Raw genomic sequence first — 13,056 nt, 5'->3', positions numbered from 1 at the left:
CGAGTCCAGTTCAGACACAAAAAAAACAATATAAAAATCAACAAGCGACCGACTGGCATAACATAATTCAGCAACAATGCTGGCTCAGCAAATATGGCAAAGGAATTAAAATGGGAGCAGGACAAGGGATTCGAGCCACCAAGCCACGAAGCCACCTAGCCGAAAGGAGTCCAATGCCAATGCCAATGCCAAGCCCATAAAGGCACACATTATGGCCACTTAACCGCGCGTTATGCCGCAAAAAGGCAAAAGGACAAAGCCGAACGGCAAAGAAGGTTGGGCACTGGCGGCGTATGCGCAATATTTTGTGCAAACATGCTCGACAGAGGATCTAAGAGGGGGGTGTAAAGTGTGGGGGGGATGGGTGGCAGTGGGAGGACAAATATGCAATGTCAGTTACAGCTGCCCCATTTGGTTGCTCATACGCAGCGTTGCACATAAATCAACTGGGGGCAAACCTTTTGTGCATTCCCCACACTACAAGAAAACCGAATTTTTTTCAATTAGCAAATATTTAAATGCATAGCTACTGGAATATTTCGGAAAGGTAAGTATTTCTTAAAAAAAAAATAATGCTTAAACATTAAAATTCATATATAGCATTGATTTTAATATGAAATTAAACAGGAACATCGTAATAAAGTATATGTAAAAGCCCAGATAAAAATATTTTATAAATATACACACCTAAAATTTTTAATTTAATGAACATCTAGTTAAATTTTATGTAGTTTTCCGCCTCATAGAAAATATTTCCCGTTTCCAAGTGCACTCCTTTGGTTATTACCTTGACAACAGCCATTTTCGAAGCACAATTTATTGTAAATTAAAATGCTAAACTGGGCAAATGAGGACATTTAATTATCACATGCTAGTGAGGATCTTAGTCGAGCCTTGGGTTAGTCTGGATACGGAAACGGCCATTACACACACGCAGACTTCAAAAGGGTAATGTGCAAAATAGGGGTAGAGTTCCGACTGTGGAGTGGCTGTTAACCCCATAAACCACACGATGACATTAATTACGGGCCCGACAAAGGACTGGCATTGGCATAGCCAGTGGCCACAGCGTAGAGAGTTTCTTCGGATCCCTCCCAGCTGGTATAAAATTAATATCGAGTAATTAACAGGGGCAGGATGTTGTGATTTGGGCAGGAGGGGTCTTCGAACCCCTCGATACACTCAATTGGGTGGGTGTGCCAATATTGACTTTAGCACATTGCCATTCCCACATTTCCCTGGCTCCACTTGGCCCGTTTAAGCGGCTTCTTGCCAATTAGGCAGCTCACTAAGCAGATCCGAGAATTGGCCTTTAAAGTGCGGAATTGCTTTCGGCCTAAGCCCGGACTTCTTTATTGTTTCGATGGCTTCTGCATCAGCTGCTTGAGGCCTTGGTCTTGGCCCGGCTCACACAAGCATGCCAAATGCGGCTTAGTTTTTGCTAACGATTCGCAAACATGTGCGTCACCCAAACCCAGACCCCAGATACAATCCACCCCCACAGCCTGCACAAAAGCGGAACTCGCTTTGATGGCATCTGGGCAGGCGAGTTCTCTTTGGGCCAAGTTGCCACTTATTGACTGACTCGTGTGGGATGTATATGGTACATATAAGATATAAGGTGTATGAGTAAGCCGGCGTAGGAAAATGAGAACCGTTTGTTTGCGGATAATAAAGCATCTCAAAGAATGTGTACCAGGGCAAAAAGATATATGTATCCGGGATCTCTGGGGGAATTAAGTGTATGATAACAGCTTCGAACGACGATTCACACAACGGTACAGCCGGTGGGAACTCCAACGATCGGGTGAATAATACAATCGTATTAACAAGGCTATTCAGGTCGAACAATCAACAGATGTATATACGCTTTCACTTATCTCGTGATTGTTAAAATACATGTAAACAAAGCTTCGTGACTGCAGAAAATATAAATAATTTTAAAAAATACTCTTAAATTCGTATTCATTTTAAAAAATTAACCAATCGTTATGTTCCTTATACATTTATGCCGCATGCATAAATTGTAATAAAAGGAACCTCGCATGCCCACTGTATACACCACAATTCTCTCAAATCTATATTTAAACATTAAAAAGAGTGTTCCGGTGATTTCATAGCATGACTTGATTAGATGTGGACACATTTTATACTAAATAGTTCAGTTTTTTATCTCTCAGTTCTTCGGAAGGTCAAATGTTCCATGGCATGTGATACATACAGGAATACTTGTATTGCTAATCATAGTTAATCACAGTTTTAAACGATTCTCCCAACGAGTCGACAACGTTTGTTTTGGTTTTCAGATCCACAGAGAATTTGCACTTTATAAAAAAAAGAAATACTTTGAAGTCTGTTCATTTTTCTTATTAAAAATTTAACAATTTAAAAGCAAAGCAAAAAAATTATTTGTAATGAACAACTCTTTACTGCAATGGAAATTATTTGCACGTACAGAACACAACCCGTCCATAAAGCGATAAGTGAACCTCGGAACAACCCAGACTGTAGAACATAGAAAAAAAAACAGAATGAATTGTCTTATCTTTGATTGGACGATATATAAATCACTTTTATTAGTCAAATTATGACTAAGTTCATTGCTACGGTGAAACCGCTAATAATTTTTGGACTAAGCCTAAGGTTTGTGGAGATTGTAGGAATAATTACAAGCTATGAGTCTACTTTGGTGCTTGATTGTGCGCTTTCCGAGATTGCGATGCAGGTCGTCGGTCTAGGGCAGATTGCAGCCCACCTGGGTTACGACCTTGGCGGCCACGTTGGAGGCCAGGCGGATGCACTCGCCCAGCGAGCGCTTCTCCAGCCAGGCGTGCAGGAATCCGGCGACAAAGGCGTCGCCAGCGCCAGTGGCATCCACACACTGCTCCACGCGCTGCGCCCTGTAGTCCTCGAAGCTGACGGGTCCGGGAGGAGCCAGCTCCTCGACGTAGTTGGTGATCACCTGGACGCCGGCACTGCCGTTGGTGACGAAGATGACCTTGGTGCCACCGGACTTCAGGAGATCCTGCGCCAGTTCATCCACATTTCGGTATCCACCCGCTGCCTCGGCCAGTGCCTCGAACTCCTGGCGGTTTCCGAACAGGAAGAAGGCAACGCGGGCCAGCTTTAGCATGGCGTGGGGATTTTTCCGGACGATGTAGGGGGCACTGAGGTTAAGGGCCAGTCGCCGCCGCTCCCTCACCAGATGCTGCACTATGTAATCGCACACATCGCACCTCTGGGGCACGAAGAAGCCCTCCACGTACAGGATCTGCTTGCGCTCCACGGGTCGCAGGAAGCTCTGACCCTCGTGACTGACGGCGTGGCTCAGGGTCTGCACTTCGAACTGGGCCGAGGCCCCGATGTTGGCGTACAGCGTGGGGTTGTCCTGGTACACCAGGCACAAGCACTGACCCGTGTGCGCATCATCGACGGTCTGCAACCTGGCCTCTATGCCGCGATCCCTGAAGATCGATCGCAGCTCCTCGGCGTGCTTATCAGCTCCAACGGCACCAAAGAAGAGGGCGTCTGTGCCCAGTTGCTTCAGGATGCGGGCGGTATTAAGAGCAGAGCCTCCCGGATTTGTAAGGCACTGGGAGCTAGAAGGGATTAGATTTGGAGTAATATCTTTTGCAAGAGAGATCAGTTTATTTATTATTATTTTCACTGAGTAGTTTTTATAAAAGTTATCTACTTTGACCCTGATCTGTGTTATTTAAACTTGCTAAATCTCACATTTTACACTGGCTACATTCAAAAAAAATGATCTAATAAGGCGTGAAAGAATTACATCTGAGATTGTTGTCCCTGATAAATGTATAAACTTCTTTCTTTCTGTTTAAGACGTTCCTTAACTTCAACCTATTTTAAGAAAACCAGTTTGGTTGCCTTTACAGACTACAAACAATGCCCGATTTATTCTGTAACGCAAAGATGGCTCTGTTTGGCTTGGTATCTTTTGTAAAAAATAATTAATTTTGCTTCTTTATATTAAGAGTTTTAAGATGATCCAGATCATGGTGATTCTGATATTAAAGGGTTATATACACTTTTCTTTGTGTATAGAGTATTAAGAATATACGGATCGGACCGGTAGAACCAAAGATATATCATTTCATCGCTAACTGCCTCTGGCTACCTACATAAGTAGCAATCTTGAAACTTTAATCACGACTATCTTGGTTTCGGGCTTTCCCTAATAGTTAAATCACTTTCATTTATTTTTGCATCAAAAGTTGTTTGCTTCTGAACAATGAATTTGTTGTTTATTTTTATAAACTTCATCAAAAATGTTTTATCGTGATGAAGTACTTAAGTCATTCCTAACAACATTTAAAAAATTCTATTGTTTAGTAAAACGATACTTGAATTAACTAACAAAGTTAAGATTCCTTTATTTTCGATTGTTTTTACTTTTAAGTTAATTTAAAAAAAATATATAACAATTAAGATGCAAAGAACACATTTTGAACAGAACCTTTCGTTTTATAAAAATACCTTCGTGAAAAATATCTATTTATAATTTCTTAAACTTTTTTTAGGCAGAGGGTATTTTGAGGTTATCAAGCTAAGCTGTACTTTCAAAAAAAATTTTTTTTAAGAGATGAATACCATCTTGAAGAAATAGAGTAACTTACCTTTCTGAAGCCTCCGCTGCCAGCTGGTTGAGTTTCTCCATGTCCAGTTCGCCCTTGGAGCCCAGTTCCAGTCCGAATCGCTCCAGGAGTTGGGGATCCTCGAGTTTGACCAGTCGGTCGAGAAGGACATTGCCGAAGCAAATGACCTTGCGGGGTCTAGGGAAAATGGGAGGAAAAACCCAATAATCAAAAGGGGGTTTTCTTTAGCTTTTCCGAGCGGAACACTCACGTGTGGAAAGCCCCTTGCGTGTCGTCGTCCGTGGGAGGATTGCCCCCGAAGATTTTCTCGTACACGTAGCTCAGGTACTCCATTGTATGCAAAAATTAACGCTTGCTGGGGATTTTTCGCGTTCTATTTGGAAAGTGCTATGTAAACGGAGCCACGGCTGAAATATCGAAATAACGATCCGCCGCTTTTGTCGTCCGAAAGAGAACTGAATGCTCGGGCCGGTTTGCCCCGGTGTTTTTATCTCACTCTCGCCAGCGTATATTTGTTTTTTCCCCATCCATCCATTTCAGGCAATTAGTTTGGACCAGGCCAACTTCTTTTTTTTCTGTTTGTTTGTGGCTTACAAAGAGGAACTGATTGTTGTTTACCTGCCAACACTTCTCATTTCGCTCGACTTTTTTTCGACTTCTTTGACTTTGATGGGGGTTTTCAATAACACAAAGCTTTTGGCACTGCGCCGGGGTTGTGTTTTTGTTGTCGGTTCCTAGCTTCGGAAGCTATGTGAGTCAGAGTTAAGCCTGAAATGTCACCAACTACTCCCTAATGACTTTATTTTATAATTTATGCGACTAATTGTTTAGCGTAATTACATAAATTGCCTGTGTAATATTTGCACGTTTACCAACACTGAAATGGGGGATGGAAACAGCTGTTTGTGTGTTATTGTTTACAGGGAAGAGGAAGCACGAATAAGAGCAAGAGCAAGGTGAAAGCTTCACCGGACCGGCAAGGAAAAAGCACGTGGCGCTAAAAAGCTTACAACGAGAGAGGAAAAGAGAGAGCTTAACGGATAGTGGACAGAGTTGCCATCAGTTGCGAATACAAGCGAACCGGTTATGGCAGTTAGAAATTTAAATAATCTGGTTAAAATACAACAAATTCATTAAATTTATAGAAAATTACCAATATTTAAAAAAAAATATATATATATAGCGAACAAAACCAAAACATTTCAGTTTGGAATTAATAGTTATACATTATCATCCATGATCTTAAAGGCATTAATATTTTAAACATCTTATATACATTTTCCAATAGTTACTTTAATTTTTTATCTCAATTTTATGATCAACTTATGTACATAAATAAAGTTACAGAATTAATAAGCTCAATAAAGCCGGCGCAACATAATCAGATTTTTTAATGATTCATAGAACTCCAAATACTATTCCAAAAACTATTTTAACTTTTACATTTCGCAATAACGTTAGGAGCAACATAAGTCAGTTACAGATTTAGGGAACAAAGCTTTTAACAACTATGATTTATTAAATGAAATTAACTTTTTTGTAATATAATACAAATCTGACCAATAACTTCGCGCTCACATTTTATAGCTTTCTCTTCAGCTTTACTTTTATTTATTTCACAAGGTTCTTAAAACCGGTTCTGCCCTGCAATTATGTAGGTACACCTGTCCAATAAAAGACGCTGCATAATTTCGCCATTATTTGAAACGCACTGAGAAAAGTTTCACAATATTATTTAATGCAAGACAGTGCCTAATGATTTAAAAAAAGCGGTGCCCTTATCTTTTGCTAAAAATACATAATAGGCTGTAAAATTCGATAAGGAGAGGGAAATACGACCAGAGTTTACAACAGAAAGCCACAGCCTCATTACAACGGGGTTTTTCGCAGAGAATTCTCTGGGATATTGGGGTTTTACCCAAATGCAGCGATAAATGGGAAATCCCCCAGCATATGTAGCTGAGCTGCACACATAATTGCACCTTGGAGACGGGCTGTAAAAGAACCCGTTCCGAATCGAGACGCTGATACAGTGCACGTGATGTTTTAGGCGGCATTCGTTGGACTGATTGGCATGGGTGACCGGTTGCAGGTAGCACAGGTAGACTTTGGACCGACTTTGAATGCCGAATGCGGTCCAATGCAAACGCTTTTTCGGGGAACTCTTGAAACCAGTTCGCACTCTCTTTTGGCTTTGACTCACTTTGGCTCTTCGCTTTGGCGTGGGTTTGGGCCCAGTTTAGTGCTGCGCCGGCGTGACTCAGCAGTTCGGCATCCGCCGATGAGGCGAGGAGGTTCGAAAAGCACTCTTTCATGCACCCATCACTCCGTGGACTCAGTGACTGCCCCCCATAAGCACCCCGAAACAAAGCCATCCTACATAACACCGTCACATGTGCCGAGGGCATGTTGCACACATAATGGGGTGGCATGGTTGTGGTAAACAACCCGCAGGCAGTGCTGCCCATCGTACACCCCGCAAAAAGCTAAATATATCTGAATCCATTACCAAAGGTATTCGATTGTGACGTCTGGATTAACCTATACTTTTGTGTAGATCAATTTATAAGTTCAAAATCACACGTTCGCCCGAGCTATAGGAAATTGTGTATAGCAATTTAGAAACTTGTGAGATTACAAATTCTTGACTAGAAACTATATTTTATTTCACTCGTTTATAAGCATGCATAAATATAAAACAAATTGTAGCTATTCTAGGATTATTTAAGTTGTATAGATAATTTGCTTAAATTAATAAAAATAATAAAATGTTTAGCCTTAAAATCCAAGGCATAAAAATGAATAACATTTTATTTGATATTAGACTTAATAATGCTCGTAGTAAACATTTTATAAAATAAGAGTTATAAAGCTTATGGGTAGAATGACTTTAGCAATTCTTTCTACTAAGGAAACACACTACAGTTCAGGCATTGCGTTTAAAAATACTCATTCTCAAATTAAAATTATATACAAAATAAAAAGCTCAAGTAATGAAATTTAATTACTGACTACAGAAGCAAATCAAACAACCAAATTAAATATTTACAAAGCCGACCAAAGAGAACCGCCCCATCTAGCTTGAAAAACCCCATGTTGTCACCAATTCTCGGGTTCCCTTAGCTCCATCGCAGGTTCATTGGCCACTTTCGAGGCGAATTTGGCGCGCAAATTCCGAGCTGAGTCGGCAGTTTCTATTTCTGATGCACTTCTCCGAATGATCCATTGCGGTAAGCGCCTCGTAAGCACGACCATTGTTTATGTTTTCGAGTCTAAATACATAGGTCAGTATTTTGCGGGGGAGTTGGATGTTGCTTTTGGCTTTAATCTGCTTATTTATATATGAATCAAGTTATTAATAGGGCGTTGTCATTTCTTGTTATGCTTTTCCAGAAGGTTCTTTAAATTTTGGAAGAATACTTGCCATATTGGGTGAAATCTACATTGATTGTGAAAAAAGCGAAACGCAATTTTTCAGTTCTCTGATTAAATAGGTATACATAGTTAGATACAATCGACGTTTTCGAATTTTATAAGATTACCTCAAAGGCAAACATGACATTGTGATAATGATTTTTTTTTTAATATTTTCAGTTACTAGAAAACTTCCCTTTTGAAATTAAGTTTTTAAGACATATGTACCCTTTCCAACACCCTGTTGTTTCCTTCTCAAATTTCGCCCGAAGCTGCCCCAGAAAAGTTGTTTTCATTTTCCCTGCACTTTCAGCAGTTTGTTCAACTCAAAAAAAGTAAAACAAATGTAAATATCATTTTGCAGCTGCTATTTATAACTGATGTGCTGCGATTCACAATAAGGCCCTCCGAATTATGCTTGGCGCATCAAAGTTCAGCGTTAAAAATAACAATTAATCACTAAAAAGTGCATTAATGTGCGGTAGTTGAACCCGCGACGGGAAGTCAGGTGAGAGTACCGGCGAATGGCGTAGTTTGCGGGGTTCAATTGATAAAACTCACTGGGCAATCTTAACTCCCGATTTCGACACGTTCCCACGTGCTGATTGCAGGGCGTGAAAAGGGGGGAATTTAAAATTGGAATACTGCGCTAAATTGATTAGCAGCCTCCATTGTGCTTGGCCAACTTGATGTGTTCTGTTTGCCCACTCGTCTGGGCAAAATCCCAAATATAATGGATCAAAGTGGGAGGGGTTCAATCACTGCCGTTCGTGCGAAGCCAGAACAGAAATAAAATTAACCCGAATCCATTTCGAGTGCGTTAAGTAAGGTCATTCGTTAATCATACGCCTAGTATTCCCACGTTGCGTATACGCCGCGTTGGTCTTTGAGACAAGACCTGTTGCTCACCTGCCACTGGCGGAGGGCCAAAATTTCGTGGTCCATTCACAAGATTCTGGCGAAAAAGACTTTTCAAAAATCAGGAAAATCGTTCAAGTGAAATTTATTTACAGATTTTTTAACGAAATTCGATGAGCAAATTTCGTTTTACTCAAAACTTGTTTGCACATGTTTTTTCCACCGAAAGATAATAATAAATCGAAGCTCTTAACTTAAGGGAGGCACTTTCGCGCCTCTGAGATGGTGCGAAATGGGAGAGCCCTGATAAGCTGACTGACCCCATTGTGCGAAGACCCAAAACTGCATTCTTTTTTTTGCAGTCCATGGAAAGAAACCCCCAATTCGCTAATTGCCTGCAAATCAACGGAAATCTTTCGGATCCCCAAAAAGATACAAAAAAAACCCGATTGGAGGCAGGGAGAGAGCGAGAAGAGAGCTGAAAACCCCAAGAGCGGGCCCCTAGCAAAGCTCGCGCTCTCTCGCTCTCGCGGGTTTCTGATGAAATTCAGTGGAATTCTCAGGCGGCGGAGAGCGCGGCTATAAAAGCGCCCGCTCGCCAACTGAGGGCATTCATTGTGAAATTGCCACTCAAAATTGAAACAACGCGGACCAACGGCCGACAACGCAGAGCAGAGCCCAGTGCGAAAAGAATTTCATAATCAAAAGTTAATTGAGCGCTAAAACAAACACTCTAAAAACCAAAAACAAATACAGCTAGCAAAGCTACAACCAAGTGCCAAGCAAAAAAAAGTGGAAGCCAAAGGCTTGAAAATTACACAAAACCCCAAGAAAACCCCCAAACAAACGGATTACACTCACAAAATGGTCGTCGAGGAGACCTGCACCATGCACCTGGACCGCGACATGGATATGGATATGGAGCTGGAGCTGGAGCTGAACATTGACCTGGCCATGGAGTGCGCCCCCATTGGCCGCGTGGTGAAATCGGCCCTGCTGAGGGCCCAGAGCGAGGCGCGGGTGATCGTCGGCCTGTCCGCCGCCATCAACGTGCTCTCCAAGTCGCCGGAGGGATCCCTCTTCTGCCTGATGGCCCAGCCCAAGGACGGCGACTCCGCCACCCACATGCACGAGGTGCTCCTGGAGGCCTTCTGCTACGAGAACGACATCTATGTGATCAAGGTGGACGATGCCACCAAGCTGAGCCGCATCCTGGGCCAGGACTCCGTGGAGTCGTGCTGCCTGGTCCAGAAGGTCTGGGCCGATGCCCCCGAGGAGCAGCTGACCAAGGCCGAGAACCAGCTGGTCGACTACTGCGAGGCCCACTGGGACGCCCCCCAGCATCCCATTGTCCAGCTGCCGGCTGTGTAGGCGCGTGCGAGCGGGACAGCCAGAGAATTGAACAGGCCCCACGAGGACAGTGGGCCACAAGAGGTTTAAATCGCACAAAATTTCGAAACGGAAACCAGTTGCCGGGGGGTTGATGCACCCGAACGTCTTGGAGAGTTCCTGAGGGAATCCGACGTTTCGGGGCGTTGCCAGACGCCCACCAGGCAGAAGATATATACCTACATAGGCTATATAGCATACGATATATATACAGATATACCCTAGCCTAACTGGAGGAGCAGCGGGGAGAGGAAGAGCATTGATAAGCCGGCGCCTTGGCGAATAATTGAAACTGAAAGGCGACCTTCGAGGCGGTAGAACCTGCACTCGAGATACAGACACCCGCGGAAGTCGCACACAGATACTCACGCACACAGCCAGGGGGCAGCATCACACACACCGAAGCGCGTGACCAGCTGCCAGGCCGCACATTCATATTGCATCCTACATACATACATATAGCCAATTTGTTTCTGTATAATTTTTTCGCTTTAAGCGTCGCGCAAATTTACTGATAATGACAATTATTCTGTACGCCGTAAATTGTAAATTACACTTATAAAGAGAGCAGCAAATTGCATGTATAAATTAAAGTTTTGTTATGTTAGCTTTTCCCCAAGAAGAGATGATGAAACCCATTGAGAAAAAACACAAAAAAAATTGTTATTTAGTTTAAGCACAAAACTTGAATTGAAAAGATTTTTCAAGATGAAATAAAAACAAAAAAAAAACCAAACTTTCTCTGTCTTGTTATTTATCCCCTATCCACCCTTTCAGCAATTGTATACCCCCCATATCTTGACGTCAATGAGTGCAAATCCCTTGGATTTGAAGCGGGAAGCCGACTCATCAATCTCTGCATAACTTGCCGGGGTTTCCCCAGAAAGCGTGCCATGCATATAGAGCCCTGGTTGGGGCCCCTTATCAATGAAATTCTCGGAACCCCGTCGATTGAGTGCTACGCATAAACACTGAAATCGAGGGCAGCCATATCATTCGACTGGGATGCCCAAAGTAGTCTCTGTGATAGATGGTTATGTAAATTCCCAGCAATCTTGGCCATGCAATTTAGGAAATCCCGTGGCCTGTCGATAAATGGGTGTGAAAATAGTCAGTTTACCTAATGAATTTCCATAATCACCGATCAGTGCGAAATTAATTTAAAGTATAAGTCATGCTTATAGCTGTGAAAAATTAAAGCGCTGCAAAGTACTTGAAAATGGTGAAACTTATTAATCAGTCTAATAGGTGTTGTAAAAATCGGTCTGCGATCGTAAAAAGGCATGATAGCAGACAACGGTTGTTTTAGCTCTAATTTTATACAAGACCCACTTTCCTGCATACCCCATACCCACCCCCTTTGGTTCCGAATCGCAACACGTTCCGATCATGGCAATTGAGTTAACTAAGCGGACAGATGTTGAGCCGAGACATGTTAATATAATCAATGCCAGACATCGCACAATGTTGGCTTAATGGATCGGACGAGCAGAAGAGACAAAAGATAGCCCATCGGATGGGAGGGAAAAGCATGCGAGTAGCTCGTGCCGTGGGAAAATCACTGGGAAAAAGTTAGCCACTGATTAGGACCATTAGCATAGGATTTATGTGGTCAAGACATAGGTCAGTTAGGCGGTATACCTAGACACGATTCTTGAGATAAACTTTCCATCTGGAATTGAGCTTTACTACTTTAATTCCTTGAGAAAAAATTATTTAGGAGTGATTATATCAATCCAATAACTGTTATACATGATCATATGGTTTCATATATGTACTAGGGAATTGCACAATAAATGAGTTCTATCGGTTTAGGGCGGTTTCAGATCGCACACGAGCTATTATGCCGTTACAATTATCACTTGCACTATTTTCCCAGTGGATTAGAGCAACCAGGTGTGATTTACGTTAGGATAACTCAATTGGGTTAATTACAGAGTGGTTCGGCAATATCCAGCTGATCCGTTAGCGCATTATACAAGCAATCCCCACTTAATCATCACCAAATGTACTTTACCCCGATCCAGCGGATCAAGCGTGAATTCCAAAGAACGCGCCGTGTGTGGAGTACGAATCCAATACGGCCAAGTCATTGCGCATTGAGTAATGAGCCATGCGGCCATTGACTGAACAATTGAAGTCGGCTCTCGGCCAAGCTTTCCCCTGGAAATGGGGATTGGGAACTGAAGAAGGGGAAGTTTTGGACCCGGCTATGTACATGCAAATGTGATCGCTTCATATTTTATATTTCGAGCCAAGAGCGTGACTTGGCGGGACTGCGAGTGCAAATTTCAGAGATTCACCTCCATTGGCGATGTCGTCGAAGGTGAATGTGATTCATATTGAACGGTGCTAGACCCAGCCATCTGGAAATTAGCATAATTCTCAATGCGATACGTCAAATGGCCGCTCGGAATACCCCCAGATGGAGACGCAAACCCCCTCCCCAGTCACTCGGCTTACAACCTGTTGGCAAACTAGTTTCGCATTTGTGCGACAAGTCAAAGTTTTCAAAGCTGCGGACTTTAATACATGTGATTGTCATGTGCGCGTGCTAAAGCCATGCGTGAAAATCCCCTACACCCATTTTCTTCGATGTCAAATCGATTTAAATTCGAGTATTTGGCTCGGCTTAAAAGCAAACATGTTGTCTTCGGCTTGATACAATAATACAAAATATTATTATTATTATTTACGCGGTAGCTGGTGTTCAAGCGAACACCAAACAGCTTGGATTTCCCCGTAAGCCCTGTGGTTATACGGAATCGGCATTCAAGCC

General features: G+C 42.5%; 2 protein-coding genes across 2 annotated transcripts; one reads left to right on the top strand and one right to left on the bottom strand.

The window, feature by feature from the left end:
- Positions 1–2,536: 2,536 nt before the first annotated feature.
- Positions 2,537–5,482, bottom strand: LOC119551336 (adenosine kinase). Its single transcript, XM_037860637.1, has 3 exons — positions 4,867–5,482; positions 4,638–4,793; positions 2,537–3,599 (listed from the first exon to the last, which is right to left on the bottom strand). The coding sequence occupies exons 1-3, from the start codon at positions 4,947–4,949 to the stop codon at positions 2,735–2,737; spliced, it is 1,104 nt and encodes a 367-aa protein (XP_037716565.1). The 5' UTR covers positions 4,950–5,482; the 3' UTR covers positions 2,537–2,734.
- Positions 5,483–9,515: 4,033 nt separating this feature from the next.
- LOC119549950 (growth arrest and DNA damage-inducible protein GADD45 alpha) lies at positions 9,516–10,977 on the top strand. The gene has a single exon (XM_037858334.1). It carries the CDS (start codon positions 9,753–9,755, stop codon positions 10,257–10,259), a length of 507 nt encoding a protein of 168 aa, XP_037714262.1. The 5' UTR covers positions 9,516–9,752; the 3' UTR covers positions 10,260–10,977.
- Positions 10,978–13,056: the final 2,079 nt, after the last annotated feature.

This window comes from Drosophila subpulchrella, chromosome 2R, assembly GCF_014743375.2.
Source record: "Drosophila subpulchrella strain 33 F10 #4 breed RU33 chromosome 2R, RU_Dsub_v1.1 Primary Assembly, whole genome shotgun sequence".
In the NCBI taxonomy this organism is placed as follows: Eukaryota; Metazoa; Arthropoda; class Insecta; order Diptera; family Drosophilidae; genus Drosophila; species Drosophila subpulchrella.
Note: the sequence above shows the minus strand (reverse complement) of the source record. Positions and strands in the feature narration are given on the sequence as shown.

Excerpts from the sequence above, each read along its gene's own strand:
- LOC119551336 (XM_037860637.1), bottom strand. The coding sequence starts at position 4,949 with ATGGAGTACCTGAGCTACGTGTACGAGAAAATCTTCGGGGGCAATCCT. Across the intron at positions 4,794-4,866 it reads ACGCAAGGGGCTTTCCACAC|ACCCCGCAAGGTCATTTGCT; the intron begins GTGAGTGTTCCG and ends CATTTTCCCTAG. Across the intron at positions 3,600-4,637 it reads GCAGCGGAGGCTTCAGAAAG|CTCCCAGTGCCTTACAAATC; the intron begins GTAAGTTACTCT and ends AATCCCTTCTAG.
- LOC119549950 (XM_037858334.1), top strand. The coding sequence starts at position 9,753 with ATGGTCGTCGAGGAGACCTGCACCATGCACCTGGACCGCGACATGGAT.